This window comes from Bos javanicus, chromosome 11, assembly GCF_032452875.1.
Source record: "Bos javanicus breed banteng chromosome 11, ARS-OSU_banteng_1.0, whole genome shotgun sequence".
Taxonomy (NCBI): Eukaryota; Metazoa; Chordata; class Mammalia; order Artiodactyla; family Bovidae; genus Bos; species Bos javanicus.
Window position 1 is genome coordinate 6,905,006 of NC_083878.1, and position 18,685 is coordinate 6,923,690.

At 45.6% G+C, this 18,685-nt stretch overlaps 1 protein-coding gene across 3 annotated transcripts in view; it reads left to right on the plus strand.

The window, feature by feature from the left end:
* IL1R2 (interleukin 1 receptor type 2) overlaps positions 1–18,685 on the plus strand; it is a 47,379-nt gene that overhangs the window by 23,838 nt on the left and 4,856 nt on the right. For all 3 annotated transcript variants that reach the window (XM_061431753.1, XM_061431751.1, XM_061431752.1), the window contains 7 exons: positions 569–696; positions 1,639–1,897; positions 3,887–4,067; positions 7,515–7,686; positions 10,635–10,697; positions 14,373–14,508; positions 16,053–16,195. In XM_061431753.1, the coding sequence (XP_061287737.1) occupies positions 630–696; positions 1,639–1,897; positions 3,887–4,067; positions 7,515–7,686; positions 10,635–10,697; positions 14,373–14,508; positions 16,053–16,195 (1,021 nt within the window). In that variant the 5' untranslated portion in view covers positions 569–629. The remainder of the gene's footprint in view (positions 1–568; positions 697–1,638; positions 1,898–3,886; positions 4,068–7,514; positions 7,687–10,634; positions 10,698–14,372; positions 14,509–16,052; positions 16,196–18,685) is intronic.

Sequence of the window (18,685 nt, forward strand, 5' to 3'; positions counted from 1 at the left end):
AGTTCTCTGACAAGTTAAATATGAGGGCCTTTTGACTTTGTGATTCATTCACTCATCCCTCACTCAACAGACAGGAGTTAGGAAATGGCTCTGAACAAAACGAATTAGAATCCTGAGCACCTGAAGCTTACATGATGGTGAGAAAAGACAAGGTTGATGATAAATGTCAAGAGAGCAATAGAGCTGGAAAGGAAAGATGGAGTGTTGGGGCAGAAGGGGGTGCAATTATGCGGGAAGGTCAGGGAAGACCTTGTGAAGAGTGGTGTTTGAGCCAAAACATTAGCAGTGGCCTTAGGTGGGGAACGAACCTCTTGGGCCAAGGAGCCGGGAGTGCTAAGGCACATTTCAGGAGACTTAGGGTACAAAACTCCTATTTCAAGTGAAAATTGCCAGAGAGGAAGAACAGATTAAAAATTTTTGAGTTTTCTTGTTAAAAAAAAAAATCTAGGCTACAAGATTTCTGTTGTCAGGTAAAAGCTCCAGAGACCAGCCCGGGACCACCCTTACGGGTCCACTCTTCTGGTGTGGTGGCTCCTGGTGATACCGTTCCGTCTGTCTCCTCCGCTAGGCTCTGGTGTGCTGGACTGGCAGCCTCCCCTTCCTGTGTCCTCCAGAAGTTTCTGGGAGCCATGTTCCTCTTGTCCGTATTGATAATGGGTGTGTCCACCTTCGCCGTGCAGTCTGAGGAGCACTCGGGTAAGTAGTGACTCTCAGCTGGAAGGGCTTGCCTGCAGCTTCTCTGGGGATGGTGTTGTTTAGTCACTAAGCTGACTCTTGGTGACCCCATAGACTGTAACCCGCCGGGCTCCTCCGTCCATGGGGTTCTCCAGGCAAGAACACTGGAGTGGGTTGCCATTTTCTTCTCCAGGGGATCTTCTTGACCCAGGGATCAAACCCACGTCTCCTGCATTGGCAGGCGTATTCTTTACCGCTGAGCCACCTGGGGATAGGAGTTGCTTTTATCTAGGGAGATTTTGTTGTTATCGAGAAGCAAGGTGTGGCCATCCATGCCTTGGTAGGAGACACAGTCTTCTCTTGCCGGTCTCGTCTGGTGGATGAGTTTCCTGTGGGCGTCAGTCACTCCTGCCAAAGGAACAAACCAAAGAGACTGTGCTTTTGCCCTTGATAAAAGGTGGCTTTGGATTTTTACCGTCCAATGTGTTGGAACTAAGCTAAACTCAATCAGGATCGACTTTGAATGGCCAGCTGTCATCAAATAAAAAATAAGGCCAAACTTGAGACTTCCCTGGTGGCCCAGTAAGGTTAAGAGCTTGCCTTCCAATGCAAGGTCTGTGAGTTTGGTCCCTGGTCAGGGAGCTAAGATCTCACATGCCCCACAGCCAAAAATCCAAAACATAAAACAGAGATAGTATTGTAACAAATTCAGTAAAGACTTTAAAACTGGTCCACATTAAAAAAAAATTCTTAAAAAAGACCAAAATTTTTTTTTATCTTGTGAACCTAATTTAACTCTTCCCACCAGATGTAGATGGACCTTGTTAGCAGCCCTAATGTCATTATCTGGGAGCTTGGAGAGCATTGTGAGCTCTCAGATTTGTTGGTGGGGCCCCACATCGTCAGGGCATGTAGTGCGCCTGGAGAGACCCAAAACCTGACCATGGATTCTCTGTCCTCCAGTGGCCGCAGGAAGCTGCCGATTTCATGGCAGGCACCCCAAAACAAGGTTCAAGGTAGAAGGGGAGCCTTTGGTCTTGACGTGCCCCCAAGTTCTCCACTGGGAGTCTACCAGCACCCATGTCAACGTGACTTGGCGTCGAAATGACTCCGCCGTGGCGGTCCCAGGGGAAGAAGAGTCGCGTGTGTGGGTCCGAGACGGAGCTCTCTGGATCGTGCCAGCCTCCCAGGCAGACTCGGGCACCTACATCTGCACTGTCAGGTCAGCCCCTTGGGGACAAGAGGGGAGGGGGCTCCTCCACAACGGATGCTTGCATGGCATTGCCATAACAACCTGGACTTCCGCACCCAGCCCATAGGTGGGAACCTACTTTCCGTCTCACTGTTTCAGGAACCTCACTGTTCCTGAAATGCCTCCTAGCCAGGAGCTTGTCCCCAGACGTCCTCATGGTGCCCGTTCTCCCCTTCACTGAAGTCTTTGTCTAAGTATCAGCTCTAGGAAGAGGATGTCCCTGGCTACTTTGTCTAGAGCGGGATTCCTGTCACTCTCTCTCCTTTGTCTCCATCTGACACACACGTACTGGTTTGATGTATTTAAGGACTTGTCCACCCCGTTAGAACATACGCTCCGGAGCGCAGGGGCGTGGTTTGTTTCGTTCACTGCTGAATCCACAAGGACTTAAGGAATACATGCAGAACCCTGAGTCGGATTGGAGACGGGGGAGAGACTTTAGGAAGCAATTAATCCAAATGCTTATGGGGCGGGGAGAGCCAGGCTCATAAAGTTCTCCCAGGTGGTGGGTGTGGAGCTGAGGCTGGAACCCGCAGTTCCTGACATGGGACTTAGTTCCCCCTTTATTGTCCTGTTGCCTTTTTTCCTCTTTAATTGTGGCGACACAAGGATAATATAACATTTACCATTTTAACCTTAAAAAAATTTTTTTTTAATATCAGCTGAATTTATTTTTATTTGTTTCTAAATTTTAACTGGAGTGTAGTTGCTTTAGGGCTTCTCCAATGGCGCGGTGGGTAAAGAGTCTGCCTGCAGTACAGAAGACACAGGAGACGTGGGTTCGATTCCTGGGTCGGGAAGATCCCCTGGAGGAGGAAATGGCAACCCACTCCAGTATTCTTGACTGAAAAACCCCACGGACAGAGGGGCCTGGCAGACTGTAGTTCAAACGGTCGCAAAGAGCTGGACATGACAGAGTCACTAAGCACACGCAGCTGCTTTGCGGTGTTGCATCGGTCTCTGCTGCACAGCAGGTGCAGCAGCTGTGCCTATGCATGCATCCACTCCCTTCTGGGCTTCTTCCCATTCAGGTCACCACGGAGCACTGAGTATGCTTCCTGTGCTATGCACTGTGTTCCCATCAATTGTCTACTTTACACATAGCATCAATAGCGTATATGTGTCAACTGCAGTCTTCCAAGTCTCTGTTTCCATTAATACCACCATTTTGCCTCTGCCTTTTCCCCAGTTCTAAGGTTTTGATAGAATGATGATATTGAGATTATTGTTAGGCCAACCAAAAACCCAAACAAACTTACCAAGCTCATTTCCCCCATGCAGTATTGAAAAAAATACTTCACAGATCTTATCCAAAGATCGTAACAGTTTCCTGATATTTGATTTCAGTTGATACATGATTTCCAAGAGAAGTAAAGGGGATATTCTTTCTGTGGAAACAGTGGCTCTTCGGAAACAGCCTCTCCATCTGGATAAGGTTTCCTGGGCTAGGGATTTGGAGCATGCTGGAGCTGTGCTGAAGCACCCCCCAGAACCTGGGAGGGTGTAGACCCCTTTGAAGAGGACTTGGAGTTTCTTGTACGTGTGCTAAGCCACTTCAGTCGTGTCTGACTCTTGGCAACCCATGGATTGTAGCCTGCTGGGCTCCTCTGTCCCTGGGATTCTCCAGGCAAGAATACTGGAGTGGGTTGCCATTTCCTTCTCCACTAAGACACTGGAATTTCTTCTTAGTGGCCTCGATGGCCTTGAAAGCAGTCTTGTGAAGGGTCCTTTGAGAAACAAGCAGAATACATCACCATTCCTATATGACAGTTATGACACGGTACTTCTTTTGCCCCCCAAAGATTTGAAAGGACTATAGGGACAGAAATACTACAATACTAATGAGAAAAATACAGAATGAAGTACTCACTGAGATTGGGGAAGTTATTCTTCATTTCATTTAGTTTTACTTTCATTCTGCCTTGCCATTTAGTACTCTTTTCTCCTCTTTTCAATCAGAAATGCCTCTTACTGTGACAAAATGTCCGTTGAGCTCAGGGTTTTCGAGAAGACAGACGCCTCCGTGCCTCTCATCTTCTACCCACAAATTATACCCTTGTCAGCCTCTGGGCTACTAGTTTGTCCTGATCTGAGCGAATTCATCGGTAACAGAACTGACGTGGAGATTCAGTGGTACAAGGTACGTCTCTAAAAGTTGCCATTTAATGAATACATGTTTGAAGAGCCATAGAAAAGACATAAAACACCCATTCTGAAGGCAATATGTTCACTCCTCTATTTCTATTTTGTTAAAAAGGACCATGATTAGTATATTCTATGCATCTTTATAAGCTTGAGTAAGCATCCTCAGATAGTTATTTGAAAAGACAGAGTGTGAAATGAATGCAGAATAAATAAAAGCTGAAGAAAGTAGCTTTTTACTCTATGCTGTGTCTATAGAAATTTAGAAAGAACTGTTTAACAACTTTATATACATGTTAGTAGAGTTTTTGTAAAAGCACATGAAAGTCAGCCTTTGGGTTAAAGGAGTAAATATTGATGTAAACACGATTTCCTATCTTGTTTGATAAATACCATTGTCAGCTCCCTTGGGTAGACCAGGGGTGGGCAAAAGACAGCCGTGGGCCGGTGAGCTGCCGCTCCTTTGTTTGTTTTTTAACTTTTTATTTTGTATTGGAGTATATTTAATTAATGATGTTGTGATGGTTTCAGGTGGACAGCAAAGGGGCTCAGCCACACATACACATGAACCCATTCTCCCCCAGACTCCCCTCCCCTCCAGGCCGCCACATCACATTGAGCAGAGTTCCCTGTGCTGTACAGTAGGTCCTTGTTATTATCCATTTTAAATATTAGCTGCTACTCATTTTTGGATGTTAACTATCCAGTTAAGGATAGTTTTCACATTTTTAAATGGTTTAAAAAATTAAAAGAAGACTATTATTTCATGACCTGTGAAAATGATATAAAACTCAAATCTCAGTGTCTGTAAGTAATGTTTTACTGAGACGTGCTCATTTGTTTCTGTGTTTTTATGGGGCAGCGACAACTGAGTTGAATAGTTGGACAGAAGATATGTGGCCTAAAATATTTACTTGCTGATTCTTTACAGAAAAAGTTTGCTGACCCCTGATATAGACTGTGAGTTGATACTGAAAAGTACAGTTACTTGTTTAAAAATGGATAGAAATGAACACTTCAGTAAAAAAAATAGGCTGACCAATTGACAAGCATTCTAACTGCAAAATAGCCAGAGTATGTCAGGTTAATATTGAAAACTTTTAAGTGATTTTCAGAGAAAATATTGAGTTAGCCAAAAAGTCTGTTCAGTTTTTTGTATAGGGTGGCATGGCAAAGCCTGAACGACCTTTTTAATGAACCCAGTAAGTAGCCAGCTCTTATGAATTAGTCCGCCCAATAGAGGAACTCTTGGTTTCATGAGTATAAAAAGGTCAAGTGAGAGATTTTACCATAGAGGAAAGAGCACCGATTCTGGGGGTGACCAGTCTGGATTGGAAACCCTGCACCTTCAGTGACCTGTTGTCTAGCCTTGGTCAGCTTTTTTCCTTCTTTAACCTGTTTTCTCTGCAAGAGGGCAGTTCATCCCTCCCACCACCTGGGACTGTTTCGAGTTGACATGGAGCAAGTGTGTGAAACACCCTGGGAAGTGCTTGGTGTGTAAATGTGGGTGGACAGGGGCATCCTGGTAGCTCTTCATGATGTCGGTTCCCGTCCTAAGAGTGCTGACCGTCGCTGAGCATGACTGTGTCCAAGTCTGTTCTCAGGTCCCCGACATGAGCCCAGTGCAGTAGGGGCTGTTAACATCTCCATTTTATGGATTAGGAGAGGGAGACACACAAATGCGAGTACTGTGCCCAAGGTCACTCAGCTGGCAGAGGGTGAAGTCTGACCTATGATCGTGGAGGCCAGAACACGCACATCCCTGGCACACAGGGAACCCTGGAGACTTGTAGACCCTGGAAGAACCATGTGGCTCTGCCCTGTTTTAACTTTAAACTTAATCAGCACACTAGAGACTGTTCACATTTCAAGTACACTAATCAGAAACCCACACTCTGTGTGTGTGTGAGTCGCTCAGTCGTGTCCAACTCTTTGGGACCCCATGGACTGTAGCCCGCCAGGCTCCTCTGCCCGTGGAATTCTCCAGACAAGAATACTGGAGTGGGCTGCCAGTTCCTGCTCCAGGGAATCTTCCTGACCCAGGGATCAAAACCGGTCTCCCACATTGCAGGCAGATTCTTTACCATCTGAGCCCTGTTTGGGTTTGTTCATATTTGATAACATGTGTCGGGAATGATGAAATCTGTTTTTAATTAAGTATATTGTTCAATTAGACTTAATGAGTCATGTGGCTGACAAACTCTTCCAGTTATGCCCATGTTCTCATTCAGAATAAGTCTGTGAACTGACTCAGGGTTCTATCTGACGATTGCAATCGTCATGGTTTTGAAAGAGATGTTCCTGAGAACATTTTGTGCTTGTGAAGTATTTCCCCTGCTCTGCTCTGCAGTACCTTTGTCCAAAGTGCGGCTTCATGTCTCACACTCAGTTTTCTCTTACAAAATTTTCTCCATCTCTCCTGACTCTTTAACTAGAAATGATTCTTAATGTGATTACTGCAACATCAACTCTTGGGGGCATTCACCATGACTACATCACAGCACTCCTTTCTGGATGTTTCCCAGGGCCTATAGGCAGCAGTTAGGCCATAAATATATCTATATTTTAATGGCCTACTTTTTCAAAGAAGATAGTTTCTTTTTTTCCCATTGTGCTGAAGCAAACGTGCTTTAAACCTTGTGGTTAAACAGACCCAGCCATTTATTACAAACTTTTTATTTTGTATTGGGGTATAGCCAGTTCACAAAAATCTTGTGATAGTTTCATGTGGGCAGCAAAGGGACTCAGCCATATATAACGTGTATCCACTCTCCCCTAAACGCCTCTCCCATCCAGGCTGCCACATGACATTGAGCAGTTCCTTGTGTTAAATAGTAGGTCCTTGTTGGTTATCCATTTAAAATATATCTGTGTGCACATGTCCATCCCAAACTCCCTAACTATCCTTCCCCCCATCCTTCCCCCCAGCAACTATAAGTTTGTTTTCTAGGTCTGTGAGTCTATTTCTTTTTTGTAAATAAGTTCATTTGTATCATTTCTTTTTAGAATCCCCATATAAGCAATGCCATATGATATTTCTCCTCTTTCTGACTTACTTCACTCAGTATGACAATCTCTAGCCCCACCCATGTTGCTGCAAATGGCATTATTTCATTCTTTTCAATCCAGCCATTTTATTTTATATGCTAACAAACTCCCTCTCCTCAAAATACAGATAAAACCACGCCTCAAAGGACAATATTTGAGAAGTAAATACCAAGGTGATTCTTGGGTTGCAAATTCAATAGTGATGCACAATACCAATGCTGTTCATAGCTTTTGAGATATCGGTTAGAATATAGTTTAACTTATTAAAAAAACGTATAATTTTGCATTGGGATATAGCCGATGAACAATATTGTGATAGCTTTAGGTAGACAATGAAGAGATTCAGCCATACATATACAAGGATACAGTGTAACTTTGAAAACCATTTTCCCTTAAGGATTCTGTCCCTTTGGATCAAGACAACCAGAAGTTTCTCAATGTGAGGGGAACTCGCTTACTCGTAAACAATGTGTCCATGGAGGACGCAGGCTACTATACCTGTGCCATGACGTATGCCCACAAAGGCAGGCAATACAACATCACCAGGAATATCAAACTCCGAGTTAAGAGTGAGTACTTGCCGCCAAGAAACCTCTGTACCCTGGTTCAGCAACAAGCATGGAAGGAAAAAATTAGGGCTCACGTAGAACTCTTTTTTACCCCCAGGTTGTTATTTCTTGATTGATTTTTTTAAAGAAATATTTTTAATTGAGGGAAAATTGCTTTGATTTCAGTTGGTTTGATTTCACGTAGAATTCTTTGAGTGTCTTTGGTATGAGGGGAAAACAGATATGGCAAATCTCTTGGCACCAGGCTTATAAGACACTTGGAAGGATAGAAAGCTGGGTAATGTTATGAACAGTGAATCCCTGGGTAGGTGACAGGGTTCTAAGTCTGAAGTTAAAATATACACCACTAGAGGGAGCCAAACAGGAGTTCACTTGGAAGGTCCCTCTGCAAGGTCGGTTTGGAAGGCTTGCACCTCAAGGGCCAGTCATCAGAACCCAGTTGCCACAACTTTGTGTCTAATTCTAGGATGTGCATGCGTGATCACTTGGTGGGTCGTGTCCGACTCTTCGTGACCCCATGAACTGTAGCCCACCAGGCTCCTCTGTCCGTGGGATTTCCCAAGCAAGAATACTGGAGTGGGTTGCCATTTCCTTCTCCTAATTCTAGGATACTAGGATTTTTTGGAGTTTTTAATGAGAAGTCTATACACTGGTATAGCTGGTGAAAAAATCTCTCTTTTTTGTTCTTCCCCAAGCATGTCTAGCCTGAAGGCTCAGACGGTAAACAATCTTCCTGCAGTGCAGGAGACCCAGGTTCAATCCCTGGGTTGTGGAAATCCCCTGGATTTGGAAACAACAAGCCACTCCAGTATTCTTGCCTGGAGAATTCCATGGAAGAGGAGCCTGGTGGGCTACAGCCCAGGGTATCACAAAGAGTCGGGCACATCTGAGAAAACTAAGCGACTAACACACAAGAGTGTCTCGTGGCTCTTGAAACCAGGGTTTGAAATAGCAAGGGTGGGCATTGGTTTACATGAGTTCTACCTGAAAATAATGTGTGAACAGCACCAATTAGCAAGTCAAGTTTGTTCACTGTTTCTTCCACGCCTGGGCATGGTGGGCATACGTGCTGGGCATCAAGCTTGGTGCAGAGGCACACGAGCGGTAAAGTCCTGGCCCCTGCTCTGGACAGTGTGATGCTTCTCTTAATTTTATACGCTGAATAACTACACAGTCGGGGTCTTTTCAGGGCTTCCCAGGTGGCACTAGTGGTAAAGAATCCGCCTGCCAATGCAGGAGATATACGTGATGAGGGTTCGATCCCTGGGTCGGGAAGATCCCTTGGAGGAGGAACGGGCAACTCACTACAGTGTTCTTGCCTGGAGAATCCCATGGACAGATGAGCCTGGCGGGCTACAGTCCATGGGGTTGCAAAGAGGTGGGCATGACTGAGCAAGTGAGCAGACACACACACACACACACACACACACGGACATTTCAGAGAGCTTTGAAACTATGTTCAGGCATATAATTAGTCTACGAAGGGAAAAGATTTTCTTCTCCCAGAGAATACAGAGATCCAGTCTTATTACAGGGGAAATCGAGTCTTCCATGAATGGAAATCTCTGTGTCTGGTGAGGATTCAATCGCATCAGCCCCTTGCTCCCCCGCAGAGGGGATCCCCTAGAATCCCGCCCCCCTCCACCGTTATCCTGTTCATGTGATACAGCACAGGAACACGAGGGGGCGCCAACCTACCTATTATCCTGTGTCCCGACCACAGTATGTCTCAGCCGTTTTCTAGGGTGGTCCTCCGCCAGCTGCGGCATCACTTGGGTACTCATCAGACATGCAGACTCTCAGGCCTCCTCCCAGACGTACTGAATAAGAAACAATGAGCAACCCATGTTTAATAAGCTCCCAGGTGATCCTGACATGCCCTGGAGTTTCGACTCACGGATGTATCTCGTCCTTGGGGCATCTTTCTCCCCTATCTGCCTCCCTGAAGCAGCCCTGTGATCTTGGAGGGAGGCGCAGGCTCCTGGTCGTGATCTCGGTCACAATGGAGAAGCCGGCTGCTCTCTGGGCTCGCCGGGGATGCTGCCTAAAGCTTATCCCACTAGGGTTTCAGATGCTCTTTAGTGGGAGACACGAGGATAGAGCCGTGGTGGACATGGGCAGCCCTTCATCCACCCTTTGCTGTCCTTTCTGCCCCAGTTTAGATGCCCAGTTTCTTCAAGCTGCAGGGAGAACTGCCTCTTGGGGAGCTGGGCTCTGATTCCTCCACAAAGAGTCGATTTCCTCAATTACAAGCAGGTGGCCAAGCTGGGCTACCCCGTTTCTCTTCCCAGGTGGCCATTCCCAGCGGCACCCACCTGCCAATGCAGGAGTCTCAGGTGGGATCCCAGGGTCAGGAAGAGCCCCTGGAGGAGGGCATGTATTCTTGCCTGGAAAATTCCATGGACAGAGGAACCTGGTGGGCTACAGTCCATAGAGTCGCACAAAGTCTGACACAACTGAAGCGACTTAGCACACACACACGTGGGGTTAGCATCACGAACAGGTGGTTCTGGATGTCCTGTGCCTTTTTTATTTTTCAGAAGTGACTCCAGGACTCTAGTGGCAGGTGTGGAGGGGGCTACTTTAGGGTGAGGAGCCTTTGAAGTAACACCCGTCCCGTGGACATCGAGAACATTCCTGTTAAGGGTTCATTCAGGAAGCTGGGGAGTGGAATGGTTAATTGTTATCGCAGAGCATAGAACATCTGCGAGAGGAATGTGTGTATAACTGCGGCTTCTTCCAGTAATCTCTCTTCTGGGAAAAGCGTTGGCCAAAGAGCCTCAATTTTGTGGCTAGCCGGTTTCCTTTGCCAGACAAAAGCCGAGACTCACAATGTCTGGCTCTGCTGCAAAAGAGAATTTAGCTAATTAGCTAAACAATAGACCCTGACCCTCAGCTCGCAATGAAGTGCTTCCTCATTGAATCTCCTTTCCTCCTGTCTTTCTCAGAAAGAGACGAGGAGACTATTCCTGTGATCATCTCTCCCCACCAGACCATCTCAGCCTCACTGGGTAAGGACCATGTGACCTATGGGGGTGTCTGCAATCTCAAACCTGGGGCCCCGGGACCCCCGTGTCACCCACTGTGCCTGCCCTAGGGGATGCATGTCTCGGGTGGAGACCCTCCCTGCAAGAAATAACAATGTTGTTACCCCAGCGCGAATTAACAAGTGTGAGCGAACATTTCTCTTTGTCAAATGTTCATAGAAATGGCATTGTTGAGAAGCATGCATATTTAACTTCTTGAAAACTCTACCAACAAAAACACTCAATGTAAAAAATCAGAACATTTATTGGCCATTGTTAACTACATGAAAGAAATAATTGATGGCATGATGTCCCAGGCAGCAACTGAGGTGTATTTAAAATATTAATAATTCACTTCACCAACATGTGGCTAATGCTAGCATTACACCCAAGGCTCAGACTGCCCTGCTGGCTCCCTGGAGACAGTTTCTTGTCGCTTCCTATCAGGTCAGTGGGTCAAGGGAGGTAATACTTGTCAGAGGTTTTCGTTTTTCACCCTTTCCCTGTTCCGGCCAGCACACACTTTCTTTTTTTTTTTTTTTAAATTTAATTTTATTTTTAAACTTTACAATATTGTATTAGTTTTGCCAAATATCGAAATGAATCCGCCACAGGTATACCTGTGTTCCCCATCCTGAACCCTCCTCCCTCCTCCCTCCCCATACCCTCCCTCTGGGTCGTCCCAGTGCACCAGCCCCAAGCATCCAGTATCGTGCATCGAACCTGGACTGGCGACTCGTTTCATACATGATATTACATGTTTCAATGCCATTCTCCCAAATCTCCCCACCCTCTCCCTCTCCCACAGAGTCCATAAGACTGATCTATACATCAGTGTCTCTTTTGCTGTCTTGTACACAGGGTTATTGTTACCATCTTTCTAAATTCCATATATATGCGTTGGTATACTGTATTGGTGTTTTTCTTTCTGGCTTACTTCACTCTGTATAATAGGCTCCAGTTTCATCCACCTCATTAGAACTGATTCAAATGTATTCTTTTTAATGGCTGAGTAATACTCCATTGTGTACATGTACCTCAGCTTTCTTATCCATTCATCTGCTGATGGGCATCTAGGTTGCTTCCATATCCTGGCTATTATAAACAGCAGCACACACTTTCTTATCAAACACTGTGAAGTCTAATAAGATGTCTTTCAATGCCAGCATCAACCCTGTGGGATGGTCTTATTTCTCCCGTTTTCCAGAAGAAAAGATGCCTGGGGTGAGGGTGGTGGGGGTCATTGGCTCAGCGTCTGTCAAAAAGTCTCAGTTGAGTCTGGCTGGGGTTCAGACTCAGGCCTGTGTGTCTGTGAGGCCTGAACCTTTTGTGTGTGTTTGTTTTTATATAATCGTTTTTTAGGTCTTATGCTCATTTATTAAACCCTGGCTGCAGAGTTCTGTCTATCTATCCATCTATAATCACATGTCTATTGATCCATCAATCATTTATCTACCCATCCATCCATCCATCCATCCATCTATCTACCTACCTACCTATCTCTTCTGTTTGGTCTTAGGCTTATATTTTAAGGGCTTTCCTGATGGCTCAGATGGTAAAGAATCTGCCTGCAATGCAGGAGACCTGGGTTTGATCCCTGGATTGGGAAGATGCCCTGGAGAAGGGAATGACTACCCACTCCAGTATTCTTGAGGCTTCCCTGGTGGTTCAAACAGTATTCTTCAGTGTTCTTGCCTGGAGAAGCCCAGGCATGGAAGAGCCTGGTGGGCTACAGTCTGTGGGGTTGCAGAGTCGGACACAACTGAGCAACTAGCATTTATATTTTAAACTTTAATTGGTGACCATGGAGCCTAGGGGGGCTCTTGCAGATACTGGGGTTGTGGCCTGACACCTGAGTTGCAGCTCCGGAAGCCTCAGCTATCTTGGCTCTCAGAAGAGCCTTCTGGAAGCCTGGGGAGGTGGGGACCCAGGTCAGTGCTGACCCTGGCTCCTCCATGTTCCCCAGCCCACAAAACTTTACCTCCCACCCCGTTGCTTTGCACGCATGGATATGCCTGGCAGAGTCACTTGTGGCCAGATTGAATGGGCTGCTGCTGCCTGAGAAATCTTTTAAGGTCAGAGGGGTGTGCAGGAAGAACAAAAGCAGGCTTTCTGAGCCTGAAGTGGGGCCAGGGGGGCTAAAGGCCATGCCCCAGGGAGGCCCATCACTCGAGGACGATACGCATGGGAAGGATTTCTTCTTTTGTTCCCCACTTTGGTGACTAAAAAAAAAAACTTAGAGTGATTGAGGCAAGGGACTCAGGACCATCACATCACACAACTGTAGAAGGCACCCTTCGTGTAAAACGCAGTGGCTTTTTCTTTTGAAAGAAGTTTTGATTTTGTATTGGGGTATAGTCAATTAACAATGTTGTGATGGTTTCAGGTGAACAGCAAAGGGACTCAGCCACACACATACATGTGTCCATTCTCCCCCAAACTCCCCTCCCCGCCAGGCTGCCACATGACATTGAGCAGAGTTCCCTGTGCTGTGCAGTAGGTCCTTGTTTGATCCATTTTAAATATCGCAGTGTGTACTTGTTCATCCCAAACTCCTTAACTGTCCCTTCCCCTGCTTCTTCCCTGCAGGCAACCGTAAGTTCAGTCTCTAAGTCTGTGAGCCTGTTTGTGTTTTGTAAGTTCATTTGTATAATTTCTTTTTACACTCCACATATAAGGGATGTCATGTAATATTCCTCCTTCTCTGTCTGACTCACTTCACTCCGCATGACAATCTCCACGAATATCCATGTTGCTGCAAATGGCGTTATTTTGTTCTTTTCTATGGCTTAGTGATAGTCCATTGTATATATGTGCCACATCTTTGGGCTTCCCTGGTGGCTCGGATGGTAAAGAATCTGCCTGCAATGCAGATTCAATCCCTGGGTCAGGAAGATTAACCTGGAGAAGGGAATGGAAACCCACTCTAGGATTCTTGCCTAGAGAGTCCCATGAACAGAGGAGCCTGGCGAACTACAGTCCGTAGGGTCGCAAAGAGTCAGACACGACTGAGCGACTCACACACACACACAATATTCCCTTGTATATATATACCACATCTTCTTTATCCATTCCTCTGTGGACAGTTAGGTTGCTTCCATGTCCTGGCTGTTGTAAATGGTGCTGCAGTGAACACTGAGGTGCGTGCATCCTCTTGGACCATGCATGTAGAACACAGTGACCTTTGAAGGGGTTAATCCCAGATGAGCACGACCTGGGTGGAGAGCGCCCTGGGCAAACAGGAGAGCCGAGACCAGCAGTGGGCAAAGAGAATGCACACACACACCCGGATTTTTGGAGGCAGCGAGAATGAACTGTGGAGGAAGGTGGCCTGGGACTTCAGAATGCTCTGTAGGAGCCCAGTGGCCTTGGGAAGCTGTTTGCTTCTGGCTTTCCATCTGCCACGAGGAAGGAGCTGGAGATGCTTAGTAAATACTGACGCTCAAGGTGAAAGCTTACGGGAACTAACATTCCTTCTAAGAAAAAATAATAGTGTGTTGAGGGTGTCTGAGAAGAAGTGAAAGGCCCACTGCTCATCCACATATAAGGGATGTCATATAATATTTCCCCTTCTCTGTCTGACTTATTCACTCCGCATGACACGTGACCCCTGTCCGCCAGCTGGGTTCTGACGTCTGATGCGCTGTCTTGCTGTCACAGGGTCCAGGCTGACAATCCCATGTAAGGTGTTTCTGGGAGCCGGCATACACACAACCACTCTGCTGTGGTGGATGGCCAACAACACCTTCATAGAGGATGCCTACCACGGGGGCCGCGTGACCGAGGGCGAGCGCCAGTAAGTGATGGGGCGGATCTTCCTTGTCCCCTGGGCACAGCTGTTTGTGACCCTCCGCAGACGTCACTTCCTTGTACAGACGGTGTCCTAGCCAACCCATCCTATATGACGTATACACACACACCACAGGACAAACCTATATATATATTTTTATTCTAATCTGTTGGATCTTTAGCATGTTTGACATTGAGCTTTGCTAAGAATCACGAACTACTCTTGAGAATCAAGGCTTGTAATGCTATGAGTTGAGTAGCAGCCTAATACTTGGTTGGTGTTGCTTCTTCTAGTTGTTTAATTAAATCTTTTTCTCTCGAGTGTTGCAGTTTTCAAACAAATACTTTGAGCTAACATGTGTCCATTCCTGACTTTGCAACTTAGGAGTCCAACATTTTCATAGCCCTTAAAGAGACCCTGAGATGTAGCAGCTGGATCTGAGCCCCGCCTATTTCTCAGGAAACCGTGAGCTACCACAGTCTCTAAGGAAGGATGCTATGAAAGAAAGCGAGAACTCTGTTCTCATAAGCCTTCTCTGGAAAACGTTTTCTCCCTCTGAATGCAGAACAGTCACGCCTTGTAAATGGGAACCATTTTTTTGTGTGAGGAAGGCAGACCCTTCCATATTCCAAATTATAAAGGATTTTAATTTATTTTTTAATTTTATTTATTTTTTATAAAGGATTTTTAAATTGTAGTGTCAGTACTCTGAATTTGCCTGAATTTTTGCCTGCCAAATTCTTGTCTTTTTGGAAAGATCTATCCAACATGACCTTTCTAGATGCAGTTTAGTGGATAGAAATTAGGTGTGGTTAGCATGACCTTTTGCTTGTGGATCCTCATTGCAAGAAGTTTGGGCAGGACTCACATGCCACATGCCAGCTTGCTCATACTATCCATTTACTTAAAGGAGCCTATTTTTTCCCCCATAGATGAAAAAAGAAAATAGTCCTAGTGGACCCACAGCCATGATATTTTTATTTGTACTAATAAATAATGTGAGGCATCTTTGGATTCCTGTAACATTACAAATGGCAGTGATGTTGACTAGAGCCCTCCCCCACGTCTGCTGCCCTTGGTTCTGAACTTGAACTTCCAGAGAGCTGGCAGTGAATGGTGATGAGAACAGACGCAGAGGAGGATGGATTCCTGGAAACTCCCTCCCTCCCTTCAATATGCAAATGATTGGCTGGTCATGCAGTCCAATTTCCCCAGACTAGACATTTCTGTTCCCACCAATGGTTCATTGTTCATCAAGAGCCTTAAAAAGTGAGCCCCCCCACCTGTTTATCCAAAGAAGCTGGCTTCTGTAAGTTCGCATTGTCACAAGCATCCTATCACAGCTACCAGCATCTTGAGAGTTACTCTTATCTTCAGGAATAGGCTTAGAAAATCTCCCAAGTAAATAACAACTGTAATGGCAAGTCGCCCTAACTTGGTAAATCATGCCATCAGTTTAAGTCCAGCGGAGCTCTGAGGATGTGTAGGTGTCTGCATTGAGAAGACAAGCCGGCCTTTGACAGCGGATGTTGAACTGTTTTCTCACTCAGGGCATACTCAGAAAACAATGAGAACTACATTGAAGTGCCACTGATTTTTGATCCTGTCAGAAGAGAGGATTTGCACACGGATTTTAAATGTGTTGTCCGTAATACGATGAGTTCCCAGACGCTTCGTACCACGGTCAAAGAAGGTATGGATTTCGGGGGCGGGTCATGAAAGGGAAAGACAAGTGTTGGGTGCTCTGTGGATGTGAAACAAAGGTCCTGGTTCATCAGGTGGTTACTTAGGTGAATCTGTGAGTTTTCTGTTAGTGGAGCTCAGAAAACACATCTCTCCGTATTTGTGAATGTTTTTGGTAGGGTGGAGGCTGGCTTTGGGAGATTATACTCAAAGGAAAATTTAAAGAGGAAGCTGATTTTTTGGAAAAAAGACAAAATGGTTCTGTGATAGGTTAAAAAACAAAACCAAACCCTGTGTTTCCTGTGGTTCTGCCGGATCAGCAGGGCCAGTGTGCTTCCCTGACCCCTCGAGGCGGGTGGGAGGTTTTTCATCCTGAGGTTGAGAAACTTCATCCTCCCAGGACTGGGGATTGGGAGGTACCCAGAGCTCAAGTGGGTTTAGGGTTAAAGCTATCAGTCACCAGGAAATAGGGCTTCTCTGGTTGCTTAGTGGTAAAGAATCTGCCTGTGATGCAGGAGAAAGGGGTTTGATCCCTGGGTTGGGCAGATCCCCTGGAGAAGGGAATGGCAACCCACTCCACTATTCTTGCCTGGAAAATCCCATGGACAGAGGAGCCTGGCGGGCTATAGTCCATGGGGTCACAAGGAATTGGACAAAACTGAGTGACTAAACAACAACATTAGGAAATAAAGTGCAAGACTGTAGCTAGATCAACTCACTGCTCATGGAAGAACATTGAAACAAGGAGGAAAGAAAAACCTGATTATCCTTTTGACGTGGCTCAGCTGGTAAAGAATCCTCCTGGAATGTGGGAGACCTGGGTTTGATCCCTGGGTTGGGAAGATCCCCTGGAGAAGGGAAAGGCTACCCATTCCAGTATTCTGGCCTGGAGAATTCCATGGACTGTTATAGTCCATGGGGTTGCAAAGAGTCGGACACAACTGAGCAACTTTTAAAATTAAAAAAAATCACTTTGAAAGATCGATTTCTTCTCAGTGTTTGAGTGCTGAGCAGAAAAGGGAGGTGTAAGTGATGTAGTCTGTCAGCTGCTCGAAGGACAAGAAGGGAAGAGACAAAGTGATTCCCACTGGGGACCTTACCCTGACTTCATCACAATCAGTAAACACAAGCCCCCCTACATTTGGGTGTTTGCAGAGGAGGCAGCTGCGGACAAGTTTTTTTTAAGTTGAGAGTTATTTCTGGAGGGCACCCAGAAAGAACAATACCTATGATCCAGGCCCCCACCAGGCTGCACCCACTTCCTACAGTGACCATGGAGGAGCTTGGGGTGGGTGGGGGGAGGATGTGAAAAACCACCAGATACTGGCCCCAGAAAGCTGAGATGTATAGGAAAGGATGGTTTTAGTTAGCCCAGACTCTTGCATCTTCCCATACAGAGAAAAGCACTGAATTCCTTAACTTGAAACATCAGGAAAGCTTTTAATGGACAGTTGAGGATCTGGATTAGCCTTAGGGCAGGAATGACCACACAGTGTAACTTCTCTGCAACCATTCTCTGTACACACCAGCATGCCCTGCTTGAGCCACTGGTTGACAATGCAGAATCCTGGGTTCACCCCCAGACCTACCCAGTGAAATTCTTTCGGGGGGAGGCCAAAGCCTGACTGACCACAGAGCTCACAGCTGAAAGCTTCCACCAGGGCTCAGAGGTGCCTCCCAATAGTGGCTCCAAAAACGAAAGCTTCACTAGGTTTGTGGAATTTTAAGATGCAAGAATCATCTGGAGAAATTGCCTGAGAATGTGTTTTTTCCCGAAAATCGGCAGAGTAGGATAAATAGTATCTCAGAAATGTAGAATTCTGGCCTCCTCATCCATGTGTGATCAATAATCAGAGCCTCTTTTGTGAATCTAACAAGTAATATACTTGTTAACCTTTTCATCAATTTTTATTGGAGCATAGTTGCTTTACCATGTATTAATTTCTGCTGTACAGCAAAGTGAATCAGCTATATGTTTACATTTATCTCCTCCTTTTTTGGATTTTCTTCCCTTTTAGGTCACCACGGAGCACTGAGTAGAGTTTCCTGTGCTATACAGTAGATTCTCATTAATCATGTTTTATACAGTGTCAATCGTGTATATATGTCAATCCCAACTTCCCAGTTCATCCCCCACCTCTACTGTTCCCTCTTGGTATCCATGCATTTGTTCTCTACATCTGAACTACACCTTCTCTAATTCCATCTTTACTCTTTTTTGTGCTTTTATATTTATTTTATTGAGATATTATTCACATACCACAACAGTCACCATTTTAAAGTGTTAAAATATACTTGTTAACTTTCTAAAATTTAATTTTTATTATATTTTGGAGTATAGGTGGTTTATGATGTTGTATTATTTTCAGGTGTACAGCTCAGTGATTCAGTTATACATACACACGTATCTATTCTTTTCTGGATTCTTTTCCCGTATGGGTTATTGCAGAGTATTGGGTAGAGTTCCCTGTGCCATACAGCACGTCCTTGTTAGTAATCT